Source organism: Capsella rubella, unplaced genomic scaffold (genome assembly GCF_000375325.1).
Source record: "Capsella rubella cultivar Monte Gargano unplaced genomic scaffold, Caprub1_0 scaffold_5, whole genome shotgun sequence".
Lineage (NCBI taxonomy): Eukaryota > Viridiplantae > Streptophyta > Magnoliopsida > Brassicales > Brassicaceae > Capsella > Capsella rubella.
Genome location: NW_006238919.1, coordinates 12135956 through 12158942, shown reverse-complemented (window position 1 = coordinate 12158942; position 22987 = coordinate 12135956). Strand labels below are relative to the sequence as shown.

General features: G+C 37.3%; 7 protein-coding genes across 10 annotated transcripts; 1 reads left to right on the top strand and 6 right to left on the bottom strand.

Moving 5' to 3' along the window:
* The first annotated feature begins 192 nt into the window (after positions 1 to 192).
* LOC17885295 (F-box protein At3g59000) lies at positions 193 to 2452 on the top strand. Of its 2 annotated transcripts, XM_006290284.2 has the most exons (4): positions 193 to 326; positions 561 to 1505; positions 1744 to 1884; positions 1968 to 2452. In XM_006290284.2, exons 2-4 carry the CDS (start codon positions 567 to 569, stop codon positions 2307 to 2309), a joined length of 1422 nt encoding a protein of 473 aa, XP_006290346.1. In that variant the 5' UTR covers positions 193 to 326; positions 561 to 566; the 3' UTR covers positions 2310 to 2452. The 2 variants fall into 2 exon arrangements, with proteins under 2 accessions (XP_006290346.1, XP_023638416.1); XM_023782648.1 differs by lacking the exon at positions 1968 to 2452 and having other exon boundaries at positions 1775 to 1879.
* A 1988-nt stretch (positions 2453 to 4440) lies between these two features.
* LOC17887288 (pirin-1) lies at positions 4441 to 6208 on the bottom strand. Its single transcript, XM_006291544.2, has 6 exons — positions 5909 to 6208; positions 5760 to 5809; positions 5627 to 5665; positions 5424 to 5515; positions 5226 to 5326; positions 4441 to 5142 (listed from the first exon to the last, which is right to left on the bottom strand). The coding sequence occupies exons 1-6, from the start codon at positions 6016 to 6018 to the stop codon at positions 4665 to 4667; spliced, it is 870 nt and encodes a 289-aa protein (XP_006291606.1). The 5' UTR covers positions 6019 to 6208; the 3' UTR covers positions 4441 to 4664.
* A 2764-nt stretch (positions 6209 to 8972) lies between these two features.
* LOC17885860 (F-box/LRR-repeat protein At3g59210) lies at positions 8973 to 11284 on the bottom strand. The gene is made up of 4 exons (XM_006290983.2): positions 11128 to 11284; positions 9914 to 10877; positions 9685 to 9825; positions 8973 to 9606 (listed from the first exon to the last, which is right to left on the bottom strand). The coding sequence occupies exons 2-4, from the start codon at positions 10841 to 10843 to the stop codon at positions 9256 to 9258; spliced, it is 1422 nt and encodes a 473-aa protein (XP_006291045.1). The 5' UTR covers positions 10844 to 10877; positions 11128 to 11284; the 3' UTR covers positions 8973 to 9255.
* Positions 11285 to 11385: 101 nt separating this feature from the next.
* Positions 11386 to 13605, bottom strand: LOC17885182 (F-box/LRR-repeat protein At3g59200). Its single transcript, XM_006290838.2, has 4 exons — positions 13531 to 13605; positions 12399 to 13385; positions 12173 to 12313; positions 11386 to 12076 (listed from the first exon to the last, which is right to left on the bottom strand). The coding sequence occupies exons 2-4, from the start codon at positions 13350 to 13352 to the stop codon at positions 11600 to 11602; spliced, it is 1572 nt and encodes a 523-aa protein (XP_006290900.1). The 5' UTR covers positions 13353 to 13385; positions 13531 to 13605; the 3' UTR covers positions 11386 to 11599.
* A 318-nt stretch (positions 13606 to 13923) lies between these two features.
* On the bottom strand, positions 13924 to 16514 carry LOC17887292 (F-box/LRR-repeat protein At3g59190). 3 transcript variants are annotated; one of them, XM_023783389.1, is made up of 4 exons: positions 16220 to 16514; positions 15087 to 16090; positions 14711 to 14854; positions 13924 to 14616 (listed from the first exon to the last, which is right to left on the bottom strand). In XM_023783389.1, the coding sequence occupies exons 2-4, from the start codon at positions 16053 to 16055 to the stop codon at positions 14167 to 14169; spliced, it is 1563 nt and encodes a 520-aa protein (XP_023639157.1). In that variant the 5' UTR covers positions 16056 to 16090; positions 16220 to 16514; the 3' UTR covers positions 13924 to 14166. The 3 variants fall into 3 exon arrangements, with proteins under 3 accessions (XP_023639157.1, XP_023639156.1, XP_006290908.1); XM_023783388.1 differs by having other exon boundaries at positions 15087 to 16087; XM_006290846.2 differs by having other exon boundaries at positions 15087 to 16060.
* A 448-nt stretch (positions 16515 to 16962) lies between these two features.
* Positions 16963 to 19133, bottom strand: LOC17885854 (putative F-box/LRR-repeat protein At3g59170). Its single transcript, XM_006290987.2, has 4 exons — positions 18998 to 19133; positions 17829 to 18876; positions 17567 to 17707; positions 16963 to 17477 (listed from the first exon to the last, which is right to left on the bottom strand). The coding sequence occupies exons 2-4, from the start codon at positions 18843 to 18845 to the stop codon at positions 17217 to 17219; spliced, it is 1419 nt and encodes a 472-aa protein (XP_006291049.1). The 5' UTR covers positions 18846 to 18876; positions 18998 to 19133; the 3' UTR covers positions 16963 to 17216.
* A 162-nt stretch (positions 19134 to 19295) lies between these two features.
* On the bottom strand, positions 19296 to 21160 carry LOC17886236 (F-box protein At3g59150). Its single transcript, XM_006290832.2, has 3 exons — positions 20088 to 21160; positions 19837 to 19992; positions 19296 to 19762 (listed from the first exon to the last, which is right to left on the bottom strand). The coding sequence occupies exons 1-3, from the start codon at positions 21036 to 21038 to the stop codon at positions 19451 to 19453; spliced, it is 1419 nt and encodes a 472-aa protein (XP_006290894.2). The 5' UTR covers positions 21039 to 21160; the 3' UTR covers positions 19296 to 19450.
* Between the last annotated feature and the right edge of the window lie 1827 nt (positions 21161 to 22987).

Genomic DNA, 22987 nt, shown 5'->3' with positions numbered 1-22987 from the left:
CGTCATATCAGAGTCTTCACTGTAGCACAAAACACATTACCGGTTTGTTAAACCAAGGGAACCGGGTAAAATGGAACCAACATTGACATTTTCAATTTTGAACCGCAATTACATTTTCTGCTGCCCTTGTCTTCCACTCTTCCTCTTAAAAAGCGGACCTTTTCTCTCTCTCTCTCTCTTTGCGGTTTTGCCCTTTCGCTTGGTATTTTGCATTTTCTTAATACGAGCGCGATTAACCACTCCCAACTCTCATCGTCTCGCATCTCTGTGGTCGCATTCACCAAAATATCTAATTTTGGGGTCTTGGACTACGCGTTTGAAACGAGGTAGATGCCGCAAGTTATACTGACTGATTATGTTCTCTTCTTTTGGTGGATTCTTATTTGCGTTGGGGAACTGGGCTTTTCTATGTTATATATGTTTCATGTTTTGAACTAATTGTTTAGCTTATCGACGTATTTCTTTCCACTTGCTCTGTTTGTAGATGATGAGCAGTCATGTTACTGCTGATGTTGTTATAAAAAGCTTTGAAATTTATGTTCTTAATTCTTTCCCTGCAGAGACAAATGGATCGTATTAGCACTCTACCAGACGAGCTTCTTTGTCTTATATTGTCCTTCCTTACAACAAAGGAGGCTGCTTTGACTTCGATTCTCTCAGTGAGGTGGCGCAATCTGCTTGCATTTGTTCCTAATCTAGATATCGACGACTATGCGTTTCTGCATCCCGAAATGGGTAAAAGGGAAAGGGAGGGAGTTCTACAGAGCTTCATGGCTTTCGTGGATAGGGTTTTGGCTTTGCAGGGTAATTCTCCCATTAACAAATTCTCCCTCAAGTGTAGAACTGGGGTTGATCCAGCTCGTGTGGATGGTTGGATGAGTAATGTGCTAAGCCGCGGTGTTTCGGAGCTTGATCTGTTAATCATTTTGGGTATGGATATGGAAGATAGCTATCGGCTGTCTCCAAAAGGTTTCGAGAGCAGGACTCTAGTTAAGCTCAGAATTGACTGTGGAATTGATATTAGTTGGTTGGCTGGGAGCATTTTCTTACCAGTGCTTAAAACTCTCATTCTTGACTCAGTTGCGTTTTATGTTGATAAGTTTGAGATTCTTCTTCATGCTTTGCCTGCGCTTGAGGAATTAGACCTGGTTGATGTAAACTGGAGAGATCGGGATGTCACCGTCTCAAATGCAACCCTCAAGACCCTAACAATTGATTCCGACGGTCATTTAGGCACTTTTTCGTTTGATACACCTAGTCTTGTTTATTTCTTTTACTCTGATTATGTTGCGGAAGACTATCCCCTAGTTAAAATGGAAAACTTGCGTGAGGCTCGAATCTTCCTTTTGGTTACTGATGATGAAATAGAGCGACTAAGAGCGCCAAATAATGATTGGTTAGAGGATGATATGGACGATGTTGTTCCCCGATTTCAACATGTGGGGAAGCTCATGAATGGCATACGCAATGTTGAGTATCTCGACTTGTCTTCTGATACTCTCGAGGTCAGTTTTTCTTTTTCTTCTTTTCATACTAATATTCACCTGGTCTCGGGGATATAAAAGAAAGAAATTTGGACTTGTCTCAATACCTGGAGCACAGTGGTCATATTAGTTTCGTCCTGAATACTTTCTAGGCATCTTTTGATTTGTAACTCAATTCGCTTCGATGTGTTCTTAGTTGATGTTTTAACACTTCATATGTAATTGCAACATGTCTAGCTGTGTTTTATCCTCTTCTCAGGCTCTTTCTCTATGCTGTGAATCGATGCCAGTGTTCAAAAACCTCAGATCGTTAGCTATTAAAAGTAACCAAGATCGAGGATGGCAAGCAATGCCAGCTCTTCTAAGGAAGTGTCCACATTTAGAATTTCTAGTTATTGAGGTATAAAAACAACCCATTTGCCAAACGTGAACAAAGATAGAGTTCATACTTTGAATCTCTTATTGTCTTCTTTATGTTTTCAGGGTCTCTTGCACTATGTCACAGACAAATGCGGGGATGCTTGTGACTGCATTTCTCGGGAGGAGAAAGGTCGTTCGCTCACATCCTGTCCGGTAAAAAGATTAGAGATACATGGGTTTCAAGGAACAAGCAAAGAGATGCAAATGATAAAGCATTTCTTGGACCACATTCCTAGTTTGAAGGAGATGGAGATATATGCTGACGAGAATGGTCCTACAAACCTTGAAGCTCCTGGGATGCTTGAACGAAATGCGCATCTTTTTACACTCTACAACCACCTTTATACTTGTGATGTCCAGTTTATGGTGCGTGTTTCCTTTTATAAGAACTTGACTGCACAATGATAAGTCTTCAAGGAAGAAAACTTACTTAATAGTTTGGTCAAACTCTCCGTTGGACCCTTGTTTACCAAGTCATTTCAGTTTTATTTATCTGTTACATCTCCTTCCCCTTTCCTCAGACAAGTTTGCTAGATTTTTTCTCTTAATTCTCTCCCTGTTTCTCTTCTGCAATTTGTAAAACACCTAGGGTAGTCACAATTTTTTTCTTGGTTATATGGAGGGAAATGGTCGATTACAATAAACCCACTGACTATAAAGGAATTTATATTATAGAATTCAGATCAGTTTTATTTGAAAACTAGTAGCTAAAACATGACGAAGAAACTTTACTCCTCCTATTATGTTAAGTCTGTTGAAACATGAACTGTTGAACATGTTTTGATTTGAATCTCATTCTCTCGCACTCTCTCTTCAGTCGACGTGAAAAAGATGTAATCAAAAGGTGGATGTTTTTTTCTCTTTGCACGTGATGTTGTAGATATGACAATTGGGAGAAAGCTTCGTTATGAGAGTTTCCCTCTTGACGCAGAGGACTCTGTTACTCGGAATCTTACCTTTGGGGAGAGACTCTAGCCGGATCAGAGTGATTCACTTCTAACTGTGTTAATTTCAAAGACTCTCAAGTCTCAACGATGCAGAGCCTGTCATTTCATGTTTTGAAACATTCGTTTAGTGATTAATTTTAGCATCTATTATAAATAAAAAGCCCACGACTTAACAATGCCGAATCTTGAACAATTGATTGTGTGCTACCTACCATACACGGATCGGTGAAGATCTGAAAAGCCAACTTGAGAGGCTAGTTCCTAGGGGAGCTTCATCCAAGTGCAGTGTCCAACTAGTATGTGATTACGTACTCACACCAATATATCCTTATTCTGGTATCATGGACGACTAAATGGGAGATTGTCTTCCTCTCTATCTCAGAGGAAGATTTGCAAAGCTTCTTGTTCTAAGTTTATATCTTCCCCTGTTGTTTGTGCCTTGCTTTTTTAAGCTTCCCAATATGCATCTTCACTTTTTTGGGTGTTGTATATAAAGTTATGTCTCTTACGGGCTTGAAGTTGTTTATTGAATAGCTTTTGTTGTAGTTCCAAGAAAAGTTTGGTCTCTGTTCTGTAATCTGTCTTACTCTTCTGGCGTCTCAATATTTTATTTTCACTTTTTATTTATGTGTAAGATAAATAAACATCATAACACCAATTTTTAGACACGAACGGTTCCGATAACTCGTGGGACACTAATATACTACACGTACAATAATACATCAAAATGGTGATGATTATCTTAGTTTAAAATCAACTTACGAAGAAGAAGCTTCGAAATTGCGAGACGAGAGATGTAAGTAGATCTCTGAAAAGCTCAGCTAAATCAAGATGAGAGATTCAGTCTTTTGTTCTTTGTTAATATGACTTGTTGTGTTTGATGATGCTGGATTTACTGAATTTTTGCTTGGTTTGTTTCGTTTATAAGTTTAAGTAGCTAATTTTTGTTATCCTGTACTTGAGGAACTAGTTACCTAGAAGATTCTGATGCTATTGCACAAGTGAGTTTTGATTCACTTATTGAACTTAGTCTTGGTTTTTGTATGACATTTCATCAGATTGAGAGGGCCAGATATGCAGAAAGATTATGTTGTTGAACCGGAAAAATAGTTCGTTGGTGATGTAACAGATCTTCTCATTGGACTATGCAATATTAAGATTCTCACTCTTGAGGTCAGTATAATATGTTTCCTTTTTTTTTTTTAACATTTGCTCAGAAAAGTGAGAAGAGCAACCACGACATAAGACATAATGGAAATTGGTGATCAGTGCTCTTGTTTATTATCGTATTAGTTCAGAGCTTGATTCAGTTAACTTTTAAGGCTGAACCTGAAATAAAGAAAACAAAACCCAAAAAGAATCATATGGTAAGAATTATGAATTGATCTCTTCTTGAAGAATTATGATTGGATCACAGTTTCTGGATAATAATTAGTTTTTAAAAATTAAGACGCTTGTGTAGATATAGAGTATTATACAGATTAAAATCTTGTTTTGTAACTCGGTTTCAGCAGGTCTGATGCCCATGTGGTGGAAATTGAAACGTTAGAAGAACACTCCGAGAAATTTGGGCATTAGTGAACCAGACATTGAAATTATGAAACATCATCTTTCTTTGTTTCAAGCTTTCTCCAGAGTACAATTTCGATTTGTTGTTAAAGTCGAAATACAGTCTGAAGTGTAATCAACTTTCCCAAACAGAGCATCGTTACTATTGCTCCTACCACTGATTCATCTTGAATGTGAAATAAAGAACACTAAAGCCAAAAGAATCATAAGGTTTTTGTTTACAAGACTCTTTTCATTGTGACCTCTAACACTTGGCCATTTCAAACCCGTTCTTAGCATTCTGATAGTCATCGAAAGCCATATCGATCTCCGCCTGAGAATTCATCACAAAAGGACCACTCTGAATCACAGGCTCACCGATCGGTTCCCCTGCAATCAGTAAAAACCTCAACGACCTAAAAGTTGACTTGTTCCACACGCTAACTGAATCCCCTGGTCCAAACACAACAACATGGTGGGCCGGTGTAGCGGAAGAGTTCAAAGAACCGAACACACCCTCGTCGCCTTCTATAATGTAGGCGAAAGTGGTCCATGATTCTGGAACGTTCTGGTGGGTTTGAGACCCTGGCTTGAGGGTAAAGTCAAGGAACATTGTTGGTGTTCTTGTGTAGACTGGAGCTTGGATTCCCATCGAATCTCCGGCTATGACTTTGACCTCAACTCCGTTTGCTTCTGCTCGCGGGATGTCTAAACTCAATAATTCTTTATATTTTGGTTCGATCCTGTCGAAATGAAAGAACAAAACAGAGAGATTCAAAACTGGAGCTCTTCTTTCAGAGATGATAGTAAATAATCTTCTAGTTACATTTTTTCAGCAGAAGGGAGATTGATCCAAAGCTGTAAACCATTGTTGACTTCTTCTTCGGGAAACTCGGAATGAATGATTCCTCTTCCTGCTGTCATCCACTGTCAGATCAAAGACTCAAAAATGAGACTCAGAGAGGATTTGATGTTTCTCTTCTATTCTTTATTTGTTGGGGGTGGTGTGTTTCTTTATAATTACCTGAACATCTCCGGCTTGGATTATACCTCTATGACCTTTGGGATCTTTGTGAATGATGCCTCCCTGTAGCATGTATGTAACACTCTCAAAACCTGCACCACAGTTGACTAAATACATTTCAGAACAGAGAAACTTTGTGGATATGTGTTATGTTTATGTATATATATATTCGTGTACTGTAAGAAGATGTAGGTGATATTGACCTCTGTGAGGATGATCTGGGAATCCAGCTGAGAGCGAAACTGATCAAGAAACAGAGCAAATAATTTGGTAAGCTTTTGATTAGCATATAACATATAAATAAAACAGATTCGAGGCAAGGAAGAAGCTTATTACAGGAAAACTCAACGAGCAACACGAACGGGTCCAATAACTTCTGATCAATCCTGAATTAACCCAAAAAAAAAAAGATAAAATCTATATGAGACGTACGTGAAACCATAGGATGACTTTTCTTGAGAAAAAGAAAAAAGAAGAAAACTAACTCAGTGATGCCGTTTCTAACGAGGGAGCTGTCACCATCCTTGTCAAGCTTAGCCAGAATTTTCTTGATAACAAGTCTTGGTACGCTATTGTTGTCGAAAGAAACAGACATGGCGACGATGATTCTGTTGGAGTTAGTGCACCTTCTCCTTCAACTCTTAAAATGTTTTTTTTTTCTTTCTCTTTTTCTTTTCTTGTTTTAATCCAAGAAAATCCAAGAAAAGCTTTTGTTTTGATTGTTAATTATGGAGGAAGTGAGTTCTTTGTATGTTTGGTTTAGTGGTGTGTGTGTGTGTGTGTAAACATATATATAGTGAGAGGTGAGAGCAGCAATGCAGAGAGAGGATGATCATCGTCGACACTGCAACTGGAAGTTTGTAGGTGAAAGTGAGTGGGTCCTTTCTTTGGACCAACCGTGATTATTGCTCAATAATTTGATTTATCATCCTAAGGTTACATTCTTTTATTTATAATATAGAAATTTTCAAAACGTAATTGCACTTCTTCTTTCTTTCTTTTGTTTCTCACAAAACATTAATTAAGAGTTTTTAAGTTTCATTCTACATTAACTATACGTGTATCTAATTGGTCTCTTGGACATTGAAAAATAATATGGAGTCATCCAGATAATAACCATGTTACCAAAAGAAAAAAAGGTTATTTATTGACTAATAAGAGTATAAGACGTTACGGTAGAGCGAAAAAGAAAGTGATTAGGAATTGCTAAAATGGTTATAGTTGTTGTTGTTGTTTAATCTTAAAAGACACGTTGGAAACAAAATAAGATTAATCGCGTTCACACCACTAAAGATTCCCATGTCACGTGTAAGCGTAGTAAGCATGGCACTGTGGAACACAAAAGCATACATACATTGTGGATGCATTGCATGGTACAATGTATCATTTTTTATGAATATGAGTGTGAATATGAAATTATACGCATGCGTATAATGCGCCTCGATATTCTAATTACCACATAAAAATATTGTCGAAACTAAAGAGTTCCCCAAATAAAAAAATAAAAGAAAACAAAAAACAAAAACAGATTAAGCGTTTTGGCCTTTTTAAAGAGAAAATTAAAAGTATAAGACCATGATTATCAATAGGATCTTACAAAATTCTTAACGTAAGAAAAACTAAGAAAAGGTAAGAAAAAGTTGCTTATCTTTTCTTAATTTTTTTTACCTTAAGAATTTTGTAAGATCCTATTGATAATCATGCTCTAACTACTCTTCCTGATTTTAAAATATCTGAAGTCGACGACGGCCTTGTAAAATTGTTGTTATCCATCCATATGTTTTTTTTGGTCATGTGTTCCTTTGCAAGTCAACTGCTAATTCACTCTAATAAAATTATAAAACAATATATAATGATTTGCGTTATAATGATTTCTTTCATTCACATCTTTTTTTTCCTAGCTAGTTTTACCACTCTAAGCAACCTATGTGTGAAAGTAGGTTTTATTATGCATGTTTTAGATCCATATTGATATGGATTGTAATCCCATAAGGAAGCCAAAAAATTAGACTATATACCAAAAAAAACTTGTAGATCAGAAATCTCATAATCATATCGATATCTATATATGTCTATTTATAAACTCACGATGTCTTAACTCTCGAGTGCCGACAATTGTTTGAACCACTATATTTAAATGTTTCTTCATTGGGTGTTCACACACACACTATATAAACCTCTAAAATATACAAAATATTTAGTATATGTTTTGTCAAACCTAACTTTTTAATTAATTGGAACGAAATAATGATTTTAAAGGCCTTCTGTTAGTTGTCGTGCTACTACGATTCAATTAAAATAAAATGGCTGCTTAACCAGCTAATAAAGACAATTTTAATATTTATTGTATGTATACGACAACACAATATTACTGTACATATATTGAATGTTAATAATTAAGACCTCTCTACTAGTATAAAATCATCAACCACATGTTGTAGTTTCTGTATATAAAAAAATACGGCTGATGATGATTTGATGTCCGCTCCTTAATAGTATGAACGTCCGCATTTTCATTAAGGGATACGAAAACCATAAATTATAATTCCAAGATACATATGTATGCATAGTATATATATAATTGAATTTATGAGGCGAAACATCTTTTGAGTTTCTCCACCAATTGATCGTTTACTCCATCTACTTGTGGTTTATAACAAATGAGGAAAGATCTGATCTACAGGCTGATCAACAATATATTATAGGATCTAATAAAAATATTGGAAGCGCTTTTTGTGTTCATATTGAAACCCAATCCAAATTACTCAAAAGACCAACACTTTTGGATACGATCGAGTGGTTTAAATCGAAAATGACCAATTAATATCCCAACATCTAATATGTATGTACATATATCCCATTCACAGACTCCGCTACTTAACATATTGATATAACTTATTGATTCTTGTTGTGGAAAGGTGAGAACAAAAGAAGATTTCACTTTTACATGTACTGAATCTAGTTTAATAGAAAGTTCCAAAAAGTCATAATCTTCTAGAAGCTTTTTTGTTTTTTTTTATAATGATGATTCCACCATTTCCTTCTGCTGTGGGTACCAGTTTGTCACACAAATCCATTATCTCAACGAATACACACACACACACATACATATAGAAAGTATGATATGTATATTGAGAGGGAAAGATGTGTAGATGCAAAAGGAGAAGATGTGAACATAGCTCTGTATTGATTTGACTTTATTTAACAATCTTTCCTTTTCGGTAAATCCAGATGGCCTCAAAGGTCCACCATTTCCACTTGTTTCTCTTGTTTTGGCCCTAAGTACACTAAACCCATCATTGTTTGGTTTCTCACCAATGTGGTTCGTGATTTACTTACTTTTGTGAGCCGAAAAAAGACAAGTCATTCATTCACACCGTTTGCGTAATGCAGCATCAGAAGAAGGATCCTATGAATTGAACTGGCTTGAGAGAGCAACACGAATTTTGTTTATAGTTTCTTCTCCACTCAGTTAAGATAGAAGATGATGACATAACAATGACTTTTCTATGGCAAGTTAAGTCTCATGGATGTTAGGTTCTTCTCTACTAACTCAAAACATTTTAACATGCCAAAAGAAATAACTCGAACTACAACTCAAGTTTCTCACAACACAAGCATAAACACACAAGGATGAGAGCTTTTTGTTATATGCAGCAAATTACAAACAACAGAAACAAGAGAATCTTAAATTTAAGTTTTAATATATTTTTAGCCATAGACACATCCATATATAGCTTCCATGGTAAATGAGACAAGACTGTATTACTGATTCCACGAAACCACTCAAACCAGTAAGGATATGCTAGACATGCAATCCGTATTTCATCGACTAGGAACTGGGCAAAGTGGATGACAAGCTAAGGTTATCAGAGATAACTTGAATCTTGCACTTGAGTGAAGCTACTGCAGGAACCATCTCAAGTTGGCTTGACACTTCAACTAGATCATTCTCGTTTGATGTATTGTAGTATATTATGAGTTGTTCAAGATTTGGCATTTTCTCCAAGAAATTCTTTACCTGCTCTATCTCTATCTCCTTATTGTCATCATCATTGGTTTCTCCAATTTTTAATATCTTTAGAAGCTTCACCGGACTTGATGATAAGCAAGATAGACTATTCTTCAAACCATGGCACAAGCACACATCCCCACATCTCTCTGTTGCTTTGTGAAGGAGTCCCTAACACATAAAAGAAACATCTCAAACTTTGATGTAAATTTAGTAAACAGAGTCATGTTCAAGGGTTGATGTGCTTACTTGGAAGGTAAGTGTTTCAAGATTTGGACAATTCTTGAGCAGATTTGGCAGTGATTCCCATCCTAGTTCCGGATGACTCTCAATAGTTAGATGAGTCAAATTGTTGAATACCGGTATCGCTTGACAGCAAAAACTAAGTGTCTAAAACAAAAGAAAAGATTAGCACTCACAGCACTCACTTCCAGATACTAGCTAACGAAAACCCTCGAGTAATGTTGGATTTACATACCTCAAGAGTGTCACAAGATAAGTAAAGGGTCTTCACACTGCATATTCCCATAAGAAGATTCATTGCATTGCCAACCATCTCTGTCTCCTCATCAACATCTGATACATATCTCGCATTTGCTTTCTGATCATTAGTCATACGAGTACAGATACTAGCTTCAACCAGCGAATCGAAATTCATTTGTGGATACTTGCGCGCAATATTATCAGAATATTCAAAGTAGACAACATTTGGAGTATCAAATGATACACTCTTTGGATTTCCGCCACAGTATGAACAACATAGAGTTAATCTCTTGAGGATTTTTGAAGACACAGAGCAAGAATCCCAATAATCCCACGAAAGATTAAGCAAGCTTAATTCCTCAAGCAGGGGACAACCAGAAAGCAGCTTTGCAAACCCAATCTCACCCTCTTCAAACACAACCGAATCTAGATTTAGAGTCTTGAGCTTTGGAAGACAAACATTTCTCAGTTTAATTCTGGGACCATCTTTGGGTCCTATCTTCAGCCTAACCAGTGTCTTACTCGCAAAAACCTTTGAAGGCAACCAATAGACTAATGAGGGAGAGACATGTAGAGCAAGATCTGATACACCATGTCTCAAAGCATTTAATATCCAAGGGAAGACGTCTTCATCCTGAATACCATCTCCACATTTCAGAGAGAACTTGTTGATATGATCTTTTCCTCTCAATTTCAATACTCTGTCCACGAAATCTATAAAACTTGTCTGGTCTTGCAACACAGTCTCGGGTTGCAGAGAGGAGAAGGCATTAAAATCAAGATTTGGTACAAAAGCAAAAAGATACCGCCATCTTTTTGAGAGAAGTGATGTCAAAGCAGCTTCTTTAGTAGACAGATTTGACAAGATATGGCAAAGAAGATTGTCTGGTAAAGAATTGATTACATCTTTGGAATTATCATCCATGCTTCTTTCTGAGACAGATCAAGCACTTACAAACCTAAACAACACATCCAGCAAGAAGATTTCAGAAGCTAAAACTCAAGATACAAAAAAAATACCCTGTCCTAAACTCCAAACCAGTTTCAAGTCTAATCCTTTATACAATCGAAATCGCAAGGTTCGGGTAGGACTCACGGAATAGACAAACAAGAACCACACAAAAAAAGAAAAAAAAAAAAACCACAAACAGATATTAGAACCAGATCTTATAGGAACACAAGGTCAGAAGCAGAGATTAGAAAATTTACTTGTGTCGAATGTAAAAGCAGAGCCCATCAAAATCACCCTAAAGATTCAAACAGACGGTGAGGAGATTTAGGATTTTTTATATTCAAAGTCAAAGCAACTTCTCGGACCAAAAGTGATGTAGCAACTTGGTATTAAACAATGTCTAGGAAACATGAACACAAAAGTAAGTTTATCCGTCATTCAATTATTGATGTAAGCCAAGTCGTATGATTCTTGTTAAGAACCAGTAGAAAAATCTGAGGATATCTGCGTTCACATTATAAAAAAGAACTTCTACAAGCCACGTGCAAGCGTGCTTAAAGTTGGAACAACATTTTAAAGTTTTTAACACCAGAATAAGAGGAAACAAAGAGGGACACATAAAGTTTTAGAGTACATTCTCAGTTTCAAAAAGGACAAAAGCCAGAGTGCAAAAGTAGAAAACGACAGAAACAGAGGAAATCTTTAAAAGCTTCGAGTTTAGATCAAAGCCTAGTGAAACCAGTAATCTTCTTCTTCTGGAGAAGAAGCATACATAAGCATGGAATCTTTTATCTCGCGAGGAGGAGTCTCAACCCAGCGGTGTTCTTCTTCTTCTTCGGGAGGAAGAGTAGACCATTTCGTTGTTAAGAAAGAAGGAACAGTGCATGACAAACTAAGATTCTCAGAGACTACCTGGATCTTGCACTTTGGTGAAGCTACTTTAGAAGTCATCTGAAGCTTCTTGGATAAGTCTAATACAGCAGGTTCATATGATGTATCGTAGTATACTAGCAACTGTTCAAGACGCGGCATTTTCTCCAAGAAATACTTAATCTGTCGCACTTCCGACCCGTCTTCTTCATCATTGTCATCAAACAGAAAAATCTTTAGCACCTTCACCGGAGAAGATGAAAGGCAAGAAGGATGCTTCGGACGTTTACAACAGCACACGTTCCCACACCCCTTGTTATACTTGTGGAGAAGACGCTGAAGAAGCATAAAGGAAAGGATTCATAGTTAAGTTGTATTTGTTTCCATGTGACTGATAAACAAAGATATGCTTTCATGGGTTTTGTTTTATACCTTTAAAACAAGGGTTTCCAGTTTTGGACAATTATTGAGTAGACTTGGCAGTGAATCCCATCCTATTTCCGACTGACTCTCAATCGTTAACTGGTTCAGGTTGTTGAAAACCGGGATTGGCTCACAGCAGAAAGTAAGTACCTGTTACAAAAGCGAATCAACTATCTTCATCACTCACTTGTGATCATCAACTCAAGCCATTAACCAATGCGATTGAAATACTAACCTCAATAGTTTTGGCAGATAAGTAAAGGATCTGAACAGAGCATATTCCCTTAAAAAATTCAGCTGCATTACCGGCCACCTGTTTTTCCTCATAATCTTCAGGGAAATAGTCGTCTTCTGAAAAGTTTACATCTGCACTCTGATCTTCTGTCATCCGAAGATCGATATGAGCTTCAACAAGCGAGCTTAAGTTCACTTTTGGATACTTCCCTGCAATAGCGTCAGAATACTCTAGGTAAACAAGATTTGGAGTATCAAGGGTCACGCTCTTTGGATTCTCATCAGTCTCGTCCTCAGAGAAAATAGTCAGCCTCTTGAGGGTTTTGAGAGACACAGTGAAAAACTTCCAATATTCCCACCCGAGATTATTTAGAACTAATTCCTCGAGCACGGGACAGCCAGAAAGAAGCTTTACAAACCCAAAACCACGCTCTTCAACCTCAACAGAATCAATACAGAGAGTCTTAAGCTTTGGAAGGAAAACATCTTTCCTATCAATGGTGAGTCTAAGATCCTGTCCCGGTCCTAATTTCAGCCTAACCAGTGTCTTGCTCATAAAGATCTCCCAAGGCAAGGAATACTCCACGAGGCTTAGATCAAGTTCTGATACACCGCGTCCTAACACATTGTATATCCAACCAGTGACACGAGCTAGATCAACATCATAATTACTACAGTCTAGAGAGAATCTGTCTACGTTACCATTCCCTTGCAAAGCCAACACTCTGTCCACAAATTCCATAAAACTTCTACTAATTTCAGCATCGCTTTTTCCTTCATGATCCTCACAGACGGAGTCGTCAAAATCAAGATTTGTTACAAAACCAAACAGATAACGCCATCTTTTCGAGAGAACAGATGTGGAAGCTGCTTCTTTTGTGGGAAGGAATGACAAGATGTGGGAAATTAGAGGATTTGGTAGACTGCTGATAATATCTCTCGCGACAAAATCCATCTTTTTTTCTAACAAAAGAGCAACGCTTTCAACCTAAACAATAAGAAAAAGACAGGGTTTAAGAACGGGATATCCAAATACGACATTCTCAAACTACAAAACAGTTCCAAGGTCTTGTCTTTTTAAAGGCAGACACTGAGTGAGAGCAGGAATCAGAGGAAGAAATGAGAAAACTTACTTGGAGCCATAAAAATCGCCAGACTCGGAGGATATGCGAACAAAGCTGAAAATGAAAATTAGGGCTTTTTGTCAATCTTTGCCGTCAGTGAGAGATACTGGACGACAGGCAATGTGGCGGGATGGGTGAATTCCAATGCTGGGATTGTTAAACGACGCCGTTTAGTGAACCAAGTATACCAAAAATGCTATCTAATATTGGTTGCTTCTAAAGTAAATTATACAAGTCAATCCTGAATTTACTCCTAATTTTATGCTATTATGATATTATCATCCCTTATGAGTACGCATAGCACATCGTTGCGTGGAGCAACTTTAACATTGTAACTGTTAAGCCATGGGAAAATATGTAATCACAATATGAACATAAAAGTAGTATGCAAACTCTAGAAGCTGAAACAGTAAGACAGAGCATAAATACCAAAAGTGTTTCAATAACAATAAACAAAAGATGCTTGCTTAGAGTTTTAGCAAAGTTTACAAAATCTTTCTTCTAGGCAAGACAAATCCGATGGTTTACGCATATCACCAACATGAATAACCAGAAAATGAACATCGACAATCTGAAATAGTTGAGATGACTGAAGCTAACTACAAATGCTTTGATAAACTTCTCTGAGATGAAACATGTTGATCTTCAAACAGGGAAGGTGCTTTTGAAGAAGACGAGTCCACTTGTCGATGAGGAAGAGTGCACAGTAGATGAGTAACTGACGTTATCAGAGATTACTTGGATCTTGCATTTGGTCGAGGCTACCTTTTTAACCATTTGAAGTTCTGTTGATACTATTTTCAGATCATCATCATATGGTGTGTCATAGTATAATATCACTTGTTCAAGATTTGGCATTGACTCCAAAAAGTGCTTGATAAGATCCGTCTGCCTCTCCATGTCATCTTTGTAGTTAGTGATTTGTCCAAACTTCAGTACCTTAAGTGTCTTCACTGGACTAGATGATAGCCAAACGGGAGTGCCATACCAAGGTTTGCACTGACAAGTGTCACCTTGCTCGCTAAAACATTCGTTTGTGTCATTGTAGCAGTAATCCTTGTCAAAACATTGAATTGTATCTCCGTAATGGAGTCCCTGAAGTATAACAAAGGAAAATGTATTTTCAGAATTTAAGTGTGTTTGTAAAGAAATGTGTCAGCTGATGCAAGAAAAGGATATGTGATGGTACTTCGAAGACGAGGGTTTCTAGATTTGGAGAATTCTCGAGCAGATGCGGCAATGATTCCCAGTACACTTCTTGGTCAGTCTCAATTGTTAAATGAATCAGGTTGTTGAAGACTGGTATTGCTTTTTTACAGCAAAAAGTAAGGACCTGAAAGAAAGAAAGAAGGAAAGAAAGAAAAATCAGTTTCCATTTGCAATCATTAACTAGAAAATATCTAATGAAACTAAAACTGGTTCGAAAATAGGCCTCAGTCACAGGTTTAAATCTTAACATTTACCAAACTGAAACAAGGGAATTTGGGTTCTAACTAGTTTGTCTTCTTTCACTTTCAGTCAGAGCAATTAAAATATGAAGATATAGATGGGATTCATATGCAAACCTCAAGAGCCTCAGATGATAAGTAAAGGATTTTAACATTGCATATTCCCATGAAAAAACCGGCTGCATTTCCACCCTTGCATCTTTTATAACCACGATGTCGATTTACTAAATCTCTTGCGTCAAAGACCTGATCAGGTGTCATTCGAATGCCTACGCTAGCTTCAACAAGCGAATCAAAATTCGCTTTTGGATACTTGGCCGCAACAGTATCAGTAAATTCTAAATAGGCAAGATTTGGGGTATCAAACAATACACTCTTTGGATTCTCATCAATGTTCTGACAATCAATTGTTACTCTCTTGAGGGATGGGTTGGACACAGAGCAATATTCCCAATAATCCCACATCATTTTAATCATAACTAACTCCTCAAGGGCGTGACAACCAGAAATCAGCTTGGCAAATGGAGGACCACCCTCATCACCGAACGAAACATCATTAAAATGCAAAGTCTTAAGCTTTGGGAGAGAAACCTCACCAACATCAATGGTGAACTCATCTGTACCTGCTACTTTCAGTGAAACCAATGTCTTGGTCATCAAGACCTTTGGAGGCAGCGGATACTCATATTCTGAAGCGATGAATAGATCAAGCTCTTGGACACCACGCTCCAACACATGGAGTACCCAACCATTGACACGAGATGGATCAGAACCAATTTTACACTTGAGAGAGAACTTTTTTAAAGGAGCAGTCCCTTGCAAAGCCAATATTCTATCCACAAAAAGCTTGAAACTTTTACGCATCTCTAGCCTTTTTCGTCTACCCATTTTAGGACGGTCATAGATGGAGTTATCAAGATCAAGATTAGGTACAAAAGCCAACAGATACCTCCACCTTTTCGCGAGAACGGCTGTGGAAGCAGCATCTGTTGTGGGAAGGAAGGACAGGACATGACAAAGAAGAGCATCTGGTAAGCTACTGATCAAATCTTTGGAACCAATGTCCATCTTTTTCGAATTCATCATATCACCTGGACGATGATTTGAGCTTTAAGTCACTACTTCAAAAAACCCAATCAGAGGTTATTTAGAAGCTAACACACAACAAAATTTGAGAAAACAAAGGCACAGGTGACAGGAGGAACCCACAAAAGCAAATACAAAATCACAAGAAGAAATTGGAAACTTACTCGAAAAATATAAGCCAGCAGCAAGGATTCAGAATCAAATGTTGAGTGGTAGAGGTAACACTGGACGAACAGATTAGGGTTTACGCTTTTTGGAACCGTCGCCGAGAGTGAGTAGTACTGTGGTGGTGTGGCGGGACGGGTGAGTCCCCCGATGCTGATTAGTGATTAGTTTTTTTTTTGTTTTCTGTTTTTGGCCAAATCAGTGAATCACTAATTTTTTTTTTGTGTTTTTTTTAATTCATTGATCTTTTATCTAAGGCGCTTACAAAGTATGGGCCTGAGTTTATGTCTTTGTCTTAATTAATGGGCTATGATTAGTGTCTCTCGTCTTAGAACTTTTTAATCAAATAGATTATGGGTAATATAAGTGTCATGTCAACTCTAGAAGATTTTGTAAGATATTTTAAATCCCATTTAGATTAAACAATAATATTCTTTAAAATATACTATTTGACAACTGTTGACGCATCTTATTGTTAATTATTATTATGAGTATGTTTGATTTTTCTTTGGGTAAAGAATGCTTTGTTTTCATTTGGAAGCACTCGAAATGATTCCATTATATATTTTATGAACATATGCTGAATAAGCTTTAGTCATTATCTATCAACATGTGTGATATGATTATAGTTCTCCTAGAAGAAAACGACTTGTGATTCCTTATGGCAAGGCAGGTCTTTTGTTTTTGTTTTGTTCATGCAAAACTAGAAAATAATTAGCAATACAGAGAAAAAAACTGAAACAAGCAAAACACGAAAGTTATCATTGTCGGCCAAAATTAAAACATGTATTTAAAACTCTAAAACGAAAGAAGGACGAACGCCTGTACTAGTAGTCTTCCTTAGAGTATATATCTTTTACCAAGTCTATATAAAGAGCTTGCAGACACATCCATATATGGTTTTGGTATAACCACAAAAGTCAGAAACTATAATGTTCTCCTAAAGAAGAGGAACTCAATTAGTCAATACCCAAGTGGCAACTGTAGATGATACGCTCAGAGGTTACCAGGGATAAGGTGGATCTTGCACTTTGGTGAAGCTAACCTACTAAGCATCTGAAGTTGCGATGACACTTTCACATCATAGTATAATACCAGCTGTTGAAGATTTGGCATTGTTTCCAAAAATTGCTTGACCTTCTCGATTTTCTTCTCTATTTTTTCATCATCACTGATGAATATCTTTAGCACTCTCACCGAACTTGATGATATAGCAATGTCCTCCTCTTCTTCCTCCGTGTCTCTGTGAAGGAGTTCCTGAAACATAAAAAGGAAAGGATTCAACAGTAAGTTGCATTAGTCACTGTGTTTGTTTACACGATGCTTTAAAGTGTTTTGGGTCATACTTTGAAGACGAGAGTTTTGAGCTTTGGAGAACTCTTGAGCAGCTTTGGCAATGGTTTCCAACCAACTTTTGGGTTACTCTCGATAGTTAAATGAGTCAGGTTGTTGAATACTGGTATTGGTTTGCAACAATAAGTGAGTACCTGAAACCAAAACCATCTCATTATCAGCTCAAGTTATCATCACTCCGTTGCAATCATTGGGTCAAATCCTTATATAGAATGAGAAAGATTAGAAGAGAGATGAGAACTGAATAAAACACACCTCGAGAGAGTCGGAAGATAGGTAGAGGACTCGAACATTGCAGATACCAACTATAAAAGCTGCTGCATTGCCGACCATATAGTTTTCCTCATTGTCTCCGAATGTCACCTCTTCTATCTGATCATCTGTCATCCAAATATCAATTTTGGCTTCAACAAGCGAATCAAAATTCACTTTCGGATACGTGTTGGCTATGGCTTCAGCATATTCCAAGTAGACCAGCTGTGGTGTGTTGAAAGACATACTATTTGGATTTTCACTATGGACACAAGAAAACTTCATGTTCTCGCAATAAAACGTCAGCCTCTTGAGAGTGGAGACAGAAACAGAGCAAGATTCCCAAACACACGCCCACAATTTATCGAGAACAAGTTCTTCAAGCACGTGACAGCCAGAAAGAAGCTTGTTAAAGCCAATATCATTCTCAGCAAACGTAACTGAGTGGAGAAAGAGAGTCTTAAGCTTTGGAAGATGAACATCTTTCACATCAATGGAAGGGCCATCTCTGATTTGAAGAGTCAGCTTAACAAGTGTCTCGCTCAAGAAGATCCTTTGAGGAAGCGGAGATTTCCATTCCTTCAAATCCACGACTAGATGAAGATCCGATAAACGACGTAGCAAGACCTTGTGAATCCAAGGATTGACATTATCTGGATCAACAGGATCATGACCATCGACCATCTTTAGAGAGAATTTGTCAAGAGGAGAAGTGCCTTGTAAATCCAAGATCGTATCCACGAAATCCGGAAAGCTTGTAGAAAGCTTCAACCGCTTGTTGTTAACCATATACACGAAACCAATCAAACCAGCCTCACGTAGAGGATTCTTAACCCTTTTATCCGGATGCAGAAAGACCGAGTCATCAAATTCAAGCTTTGGAACAAACGCAAGTAGGTAACGCCATCTTCTCGAGAGTATTGAGGTTGAAGCAGCTTCTTTCGTCGTGAGGAACGACAGAACATGGCAGAGAAGTGAGTCCGGCAAATCGCTGATCAAATCTTTGGAAACAGAATCCATGATCGCACCGTGAAAAATCGATACTCAGAGCCTGACCAAAACAAGAAAAAGGATTTCAATGTCGCAACTCTCTAATCGTAAGGTTCCGCATCACACTATGACTAATCTACAGAGATCAGAGAAGAAGAAGAATGATTATATGCAAAACTTACTTTATCGGCTCAGAGCGATTCAGAGATACGAACAGCCGAATTCAGAAACTACTATCTTGCGGGAGAATTGAAGATCTTATAGGGTTTTGCAATTGCAGACGAAGCATTGTTTTCTCAATTTTGAATCCTTGATTTTAAGGCGAATGAATTTACTCCGTCAGCTTTTATATAATGTTTGGGCAATTTCTCAGTACCCAATTTGTTATCAAGTGATTAGTGAACAATGTCCGCGTTACGTAATTGTATCAATCCAAGTACCCTAATCTAAAGTTATGTAGCTCGTCAAATTTGTACAAAATTGATCAAGTAAATCATGTCGAAACTAAAGTGATAGTGATACATGCCAACATCCAAATATGAAATACCACGATTACAAATAAATGTCAACAAGAATATACTTTCGACAATAGTAAGATTTGTCCACCAGCTTCATTCATATACAGACAACTACTTTCAAACAGTTTCCTTCATGACTTGGATCTCGCATTTGGAAGCTTCGGAAAGAAGCAAAATGCCTCTCATGAGGCGACTTTTTTCTCCCTCATCCACTGCTTTATGATGAACCCTTACCATTTGAAGACGCGATAATTTCCCCATAAAATGCATTATTTGTTTAACTTCTTGACAACTTCCATTATACCTAGTGATCTCTAAGACCTTTACTGCAGATGATGACATAGAAGCCGACACATCGTCCCAGGAAAAGCAGAGACGGCTCATTGGACTCAAATTATCCCATCCTTCAGCAACATAGTGCACTAGACCCTGCAAAAACGTTGGAGAAAAGATTTCATTGTAGATTCAGAGTTTGTATACATATAACTTCTTCTGCATAGTACCTTGATGGTGAGAGTTTCTAGATTAGGAGAGTTGTTGAGCAGAGACGGAAGCTTTTTCCAGAAAATGAATGGTGAACCATGAGGTTTATCGCTTCCCAGAGATAATGAAATCAAATTATTGAACACCGGTAACCTTTCACCGCGGTAATAGATTGCCTGAAACACATGACCAAAATCAACTCTTTTGTATCATTTACTACCCCACAAACAAACAAAAGAAAAAGAGCGACACATCTCAAAAGAAGACTGACCTCTAAAGCATCCGGAGATAAGCAGAGGATCTTGACATTTCTGATCCCGTTGAACAAGGTTGTGACATCACCAGAAACAAAACCAATATGATTTGGCTTGCGCATGATTTGAAAAGCTGTCATATGAAGATCAATCCTAGCTTCAACAAGGCTGTCCAATTTCAGATTTTCATACTTATCCGCAACCATATCAGAATACTCCAAGTAAACAAGACTGGGGGAATCAAATGAAACACAAGGTTTAGGAGCAGAGCAATCATCATCACATCTATATGTAAGACTCTTGAGCGTTCCAGTAGAAGAAGCAGACCCATTCCAAAACTTCCACTTGGTCGATTCATGAATCCGCAGGTTTTGAAGCGAAGGAAAAGCTGAGAGAATCTGCTTAAACCTAACCTTATCCTCAACACGAAACTCAACTAAATCAAGAACAAGGGAATTAAGCGTCGGAGAAATAACATCTGAAGGAAACTGAGAAAGACGGATCATTGTTCCGATTCGAAGGTTTACCAAAGTCTTGCTCCTAAAGACTTGGAACGGCAAATGAAAGATTCCACAATCAACGCGTAGAGAAAGATCCAAGACACCAAGATCCCTTACAATTGTTAATATCCACTTGAGTATGCGATCTGGTTCAACACCTCCTTGACGACACTTGAGAGAGACTCTCTGAACGGGAGATGAAGTCTCGACTCGTAGAGACAGTAACCTATCCACGAAAGCCTTGAAGAAGACATTTTTTCGTCGACCCTTTTGGGGATTCAGCAACACGGAATCGTCGAGATCGAGAATAGGTATCGATAGAAGCAGATTCGACCAGCGCTTAGAGAGAATCGATGTTAAAGCAGCCTCTTTTGTCGAAAGGGAAGATAAGATTCGGCAGAGAAGATCATCTGGTAAGTTGCTAATCGTATCTCCACAACTTGGTTTCGCTTTTTTGTAAGCTTCCATGAGGTTAGGGTTTTCGAAACCTGGGGAAATTGACGATTTGGATACGATCGATCCCTCACAGAATTCGCAGGTCTTCGGGTATGAGGTAGAGAAAGAGCGAGAGAGAGTGAGAGGAGACGATGAACAATTCAGTATTTGTCGGTTTAGACCGGTTAACCCGGTTAACATAATAAACAATATAAATGGGTCTTATTTCTTAAACCCGTCTCTTTGGGCCTAAAAGGATGATCTTTAACCAAATCCAGAGAGTTGACCCAACAGACAAACAAAAAAATTGCGTTTTGATACTAAAATAAATCTTGAAAAAAAATGAAACTGGCCAGTGGCCAAAAAAGGGTCAAGGCCTTTTTAACAACAACAAAAAATAAGGAAGAAATTGTATACAGATTATTTATTTTTATTTTAAAGGAAGGAAACCAAAGAGAAGAAACAACACACAAGAAAAGAAAAAGAAAGAAAAAAAGCGAAATGTCCAAAAAAAGGAAGTGATAGAAAAAAGTGACGTAGCAAATGACGCTGTAATAAAAGAAACAAAAACCAAAGAGATTTGTTTAGGTGTAACTTTTTTGAAGAAAGTTTGTGGTAACCAGAAATTTGTCATTTTGCGTAAAAGAAAGCAAAGTACACTACGAACTTTTCTTGGGAAAAGCTTCAAATCTTCTCGTCCACTGCTTTTTCTTTTCCATTCATCATGTGGTGCAACTTACTGCTTATAATCTTTTTTTACAATGTAAATTTCTAGCTGGAAAAATAATAAATCCAACTTGCTAGCTACAACTTAATTTTTACGTTGTCAAAATAACTCGTGGGCCGGAATTTAGACGTTTTATATTTTGAGTGTGATGATCTGACCTTATTGTAAATAAAGTGATCTAATTGACAATACGTGCACTGTGCACATGCTAAGGTGTGTTTACACTTGAATAATAGACAGGTTTTTGTCCTACGTTTCTAAGATCTATTCATTCTCTCATCTTCAGAGTCGAGATTCTTGAATGCGTCAACCTTTTTTTCAACTGACAAAAGCTAATAATGTGTTTATAAAGACAAATATAATATTATGCGCGAGTTTTTTTTTTACATGATATGCTATTCTAAAGAGACAGAGAGGAATTTGGATACAAGTAGTAAGGACAAGAAGAGTTAAGACAAAAAAACAATGTTAAAAGAAGAAGAAAAAAAACACATCGAAAGCCTAAAAATGAGGGAGACGTGAGCCAAGACGAAATATAATATACACGACGACACATTTAATCCTAATTACGTACTTAATTCTTTCCATGCAATATATAGGACTAATGGACTATACGTACTGAGGAATTAATGTCTGTTCACGTGAGGTGATGAGCCTCTAGTTTTTGTTAGTATATATATAGATTGTGTCCTTTTTAAGATCTCACAGTTTTAAATAATATACAAAGTTGTAGTAATGAAACTGGCCAATTGAGTAAAATAATGAGATTATACGATATACTGTACATGGAATATATATATATATATATATATATAACCAAACGCTAATTTGAAAACACATGAAGTGGTGGGTGGGTCGGTGATCTCATTTCTTTTTCTTTTTTCTTTGGGACAAATTTAGTCAGAAGTGGGATGATGATGATCTCATTTCTATGTTTTGTTGTTATTCAACAAAATCTAGAATTTGATCACTGCTTAAACAAGTTTTGGAAAATTGTCACAGGGTGGCAACGTACGTATCTAATCTAGAATCAAACGTTTTTAGTTACCAGTCACCAACGAAGTCCACTCGACTCGAGAGACATCATCATCATAAAGAGAAAAGCAGCCAGCCACACCAATGAAAAAAGCAATTTAATTTGTAAAACATAGAAACTGGTCCAACTAAACTTCCGTGGGTGGTCGCTGTCACGCACTGTCACCGTGTCACGTGTTATATTATCAGGCTCAAACATATATGTATATAATGCGAGTAT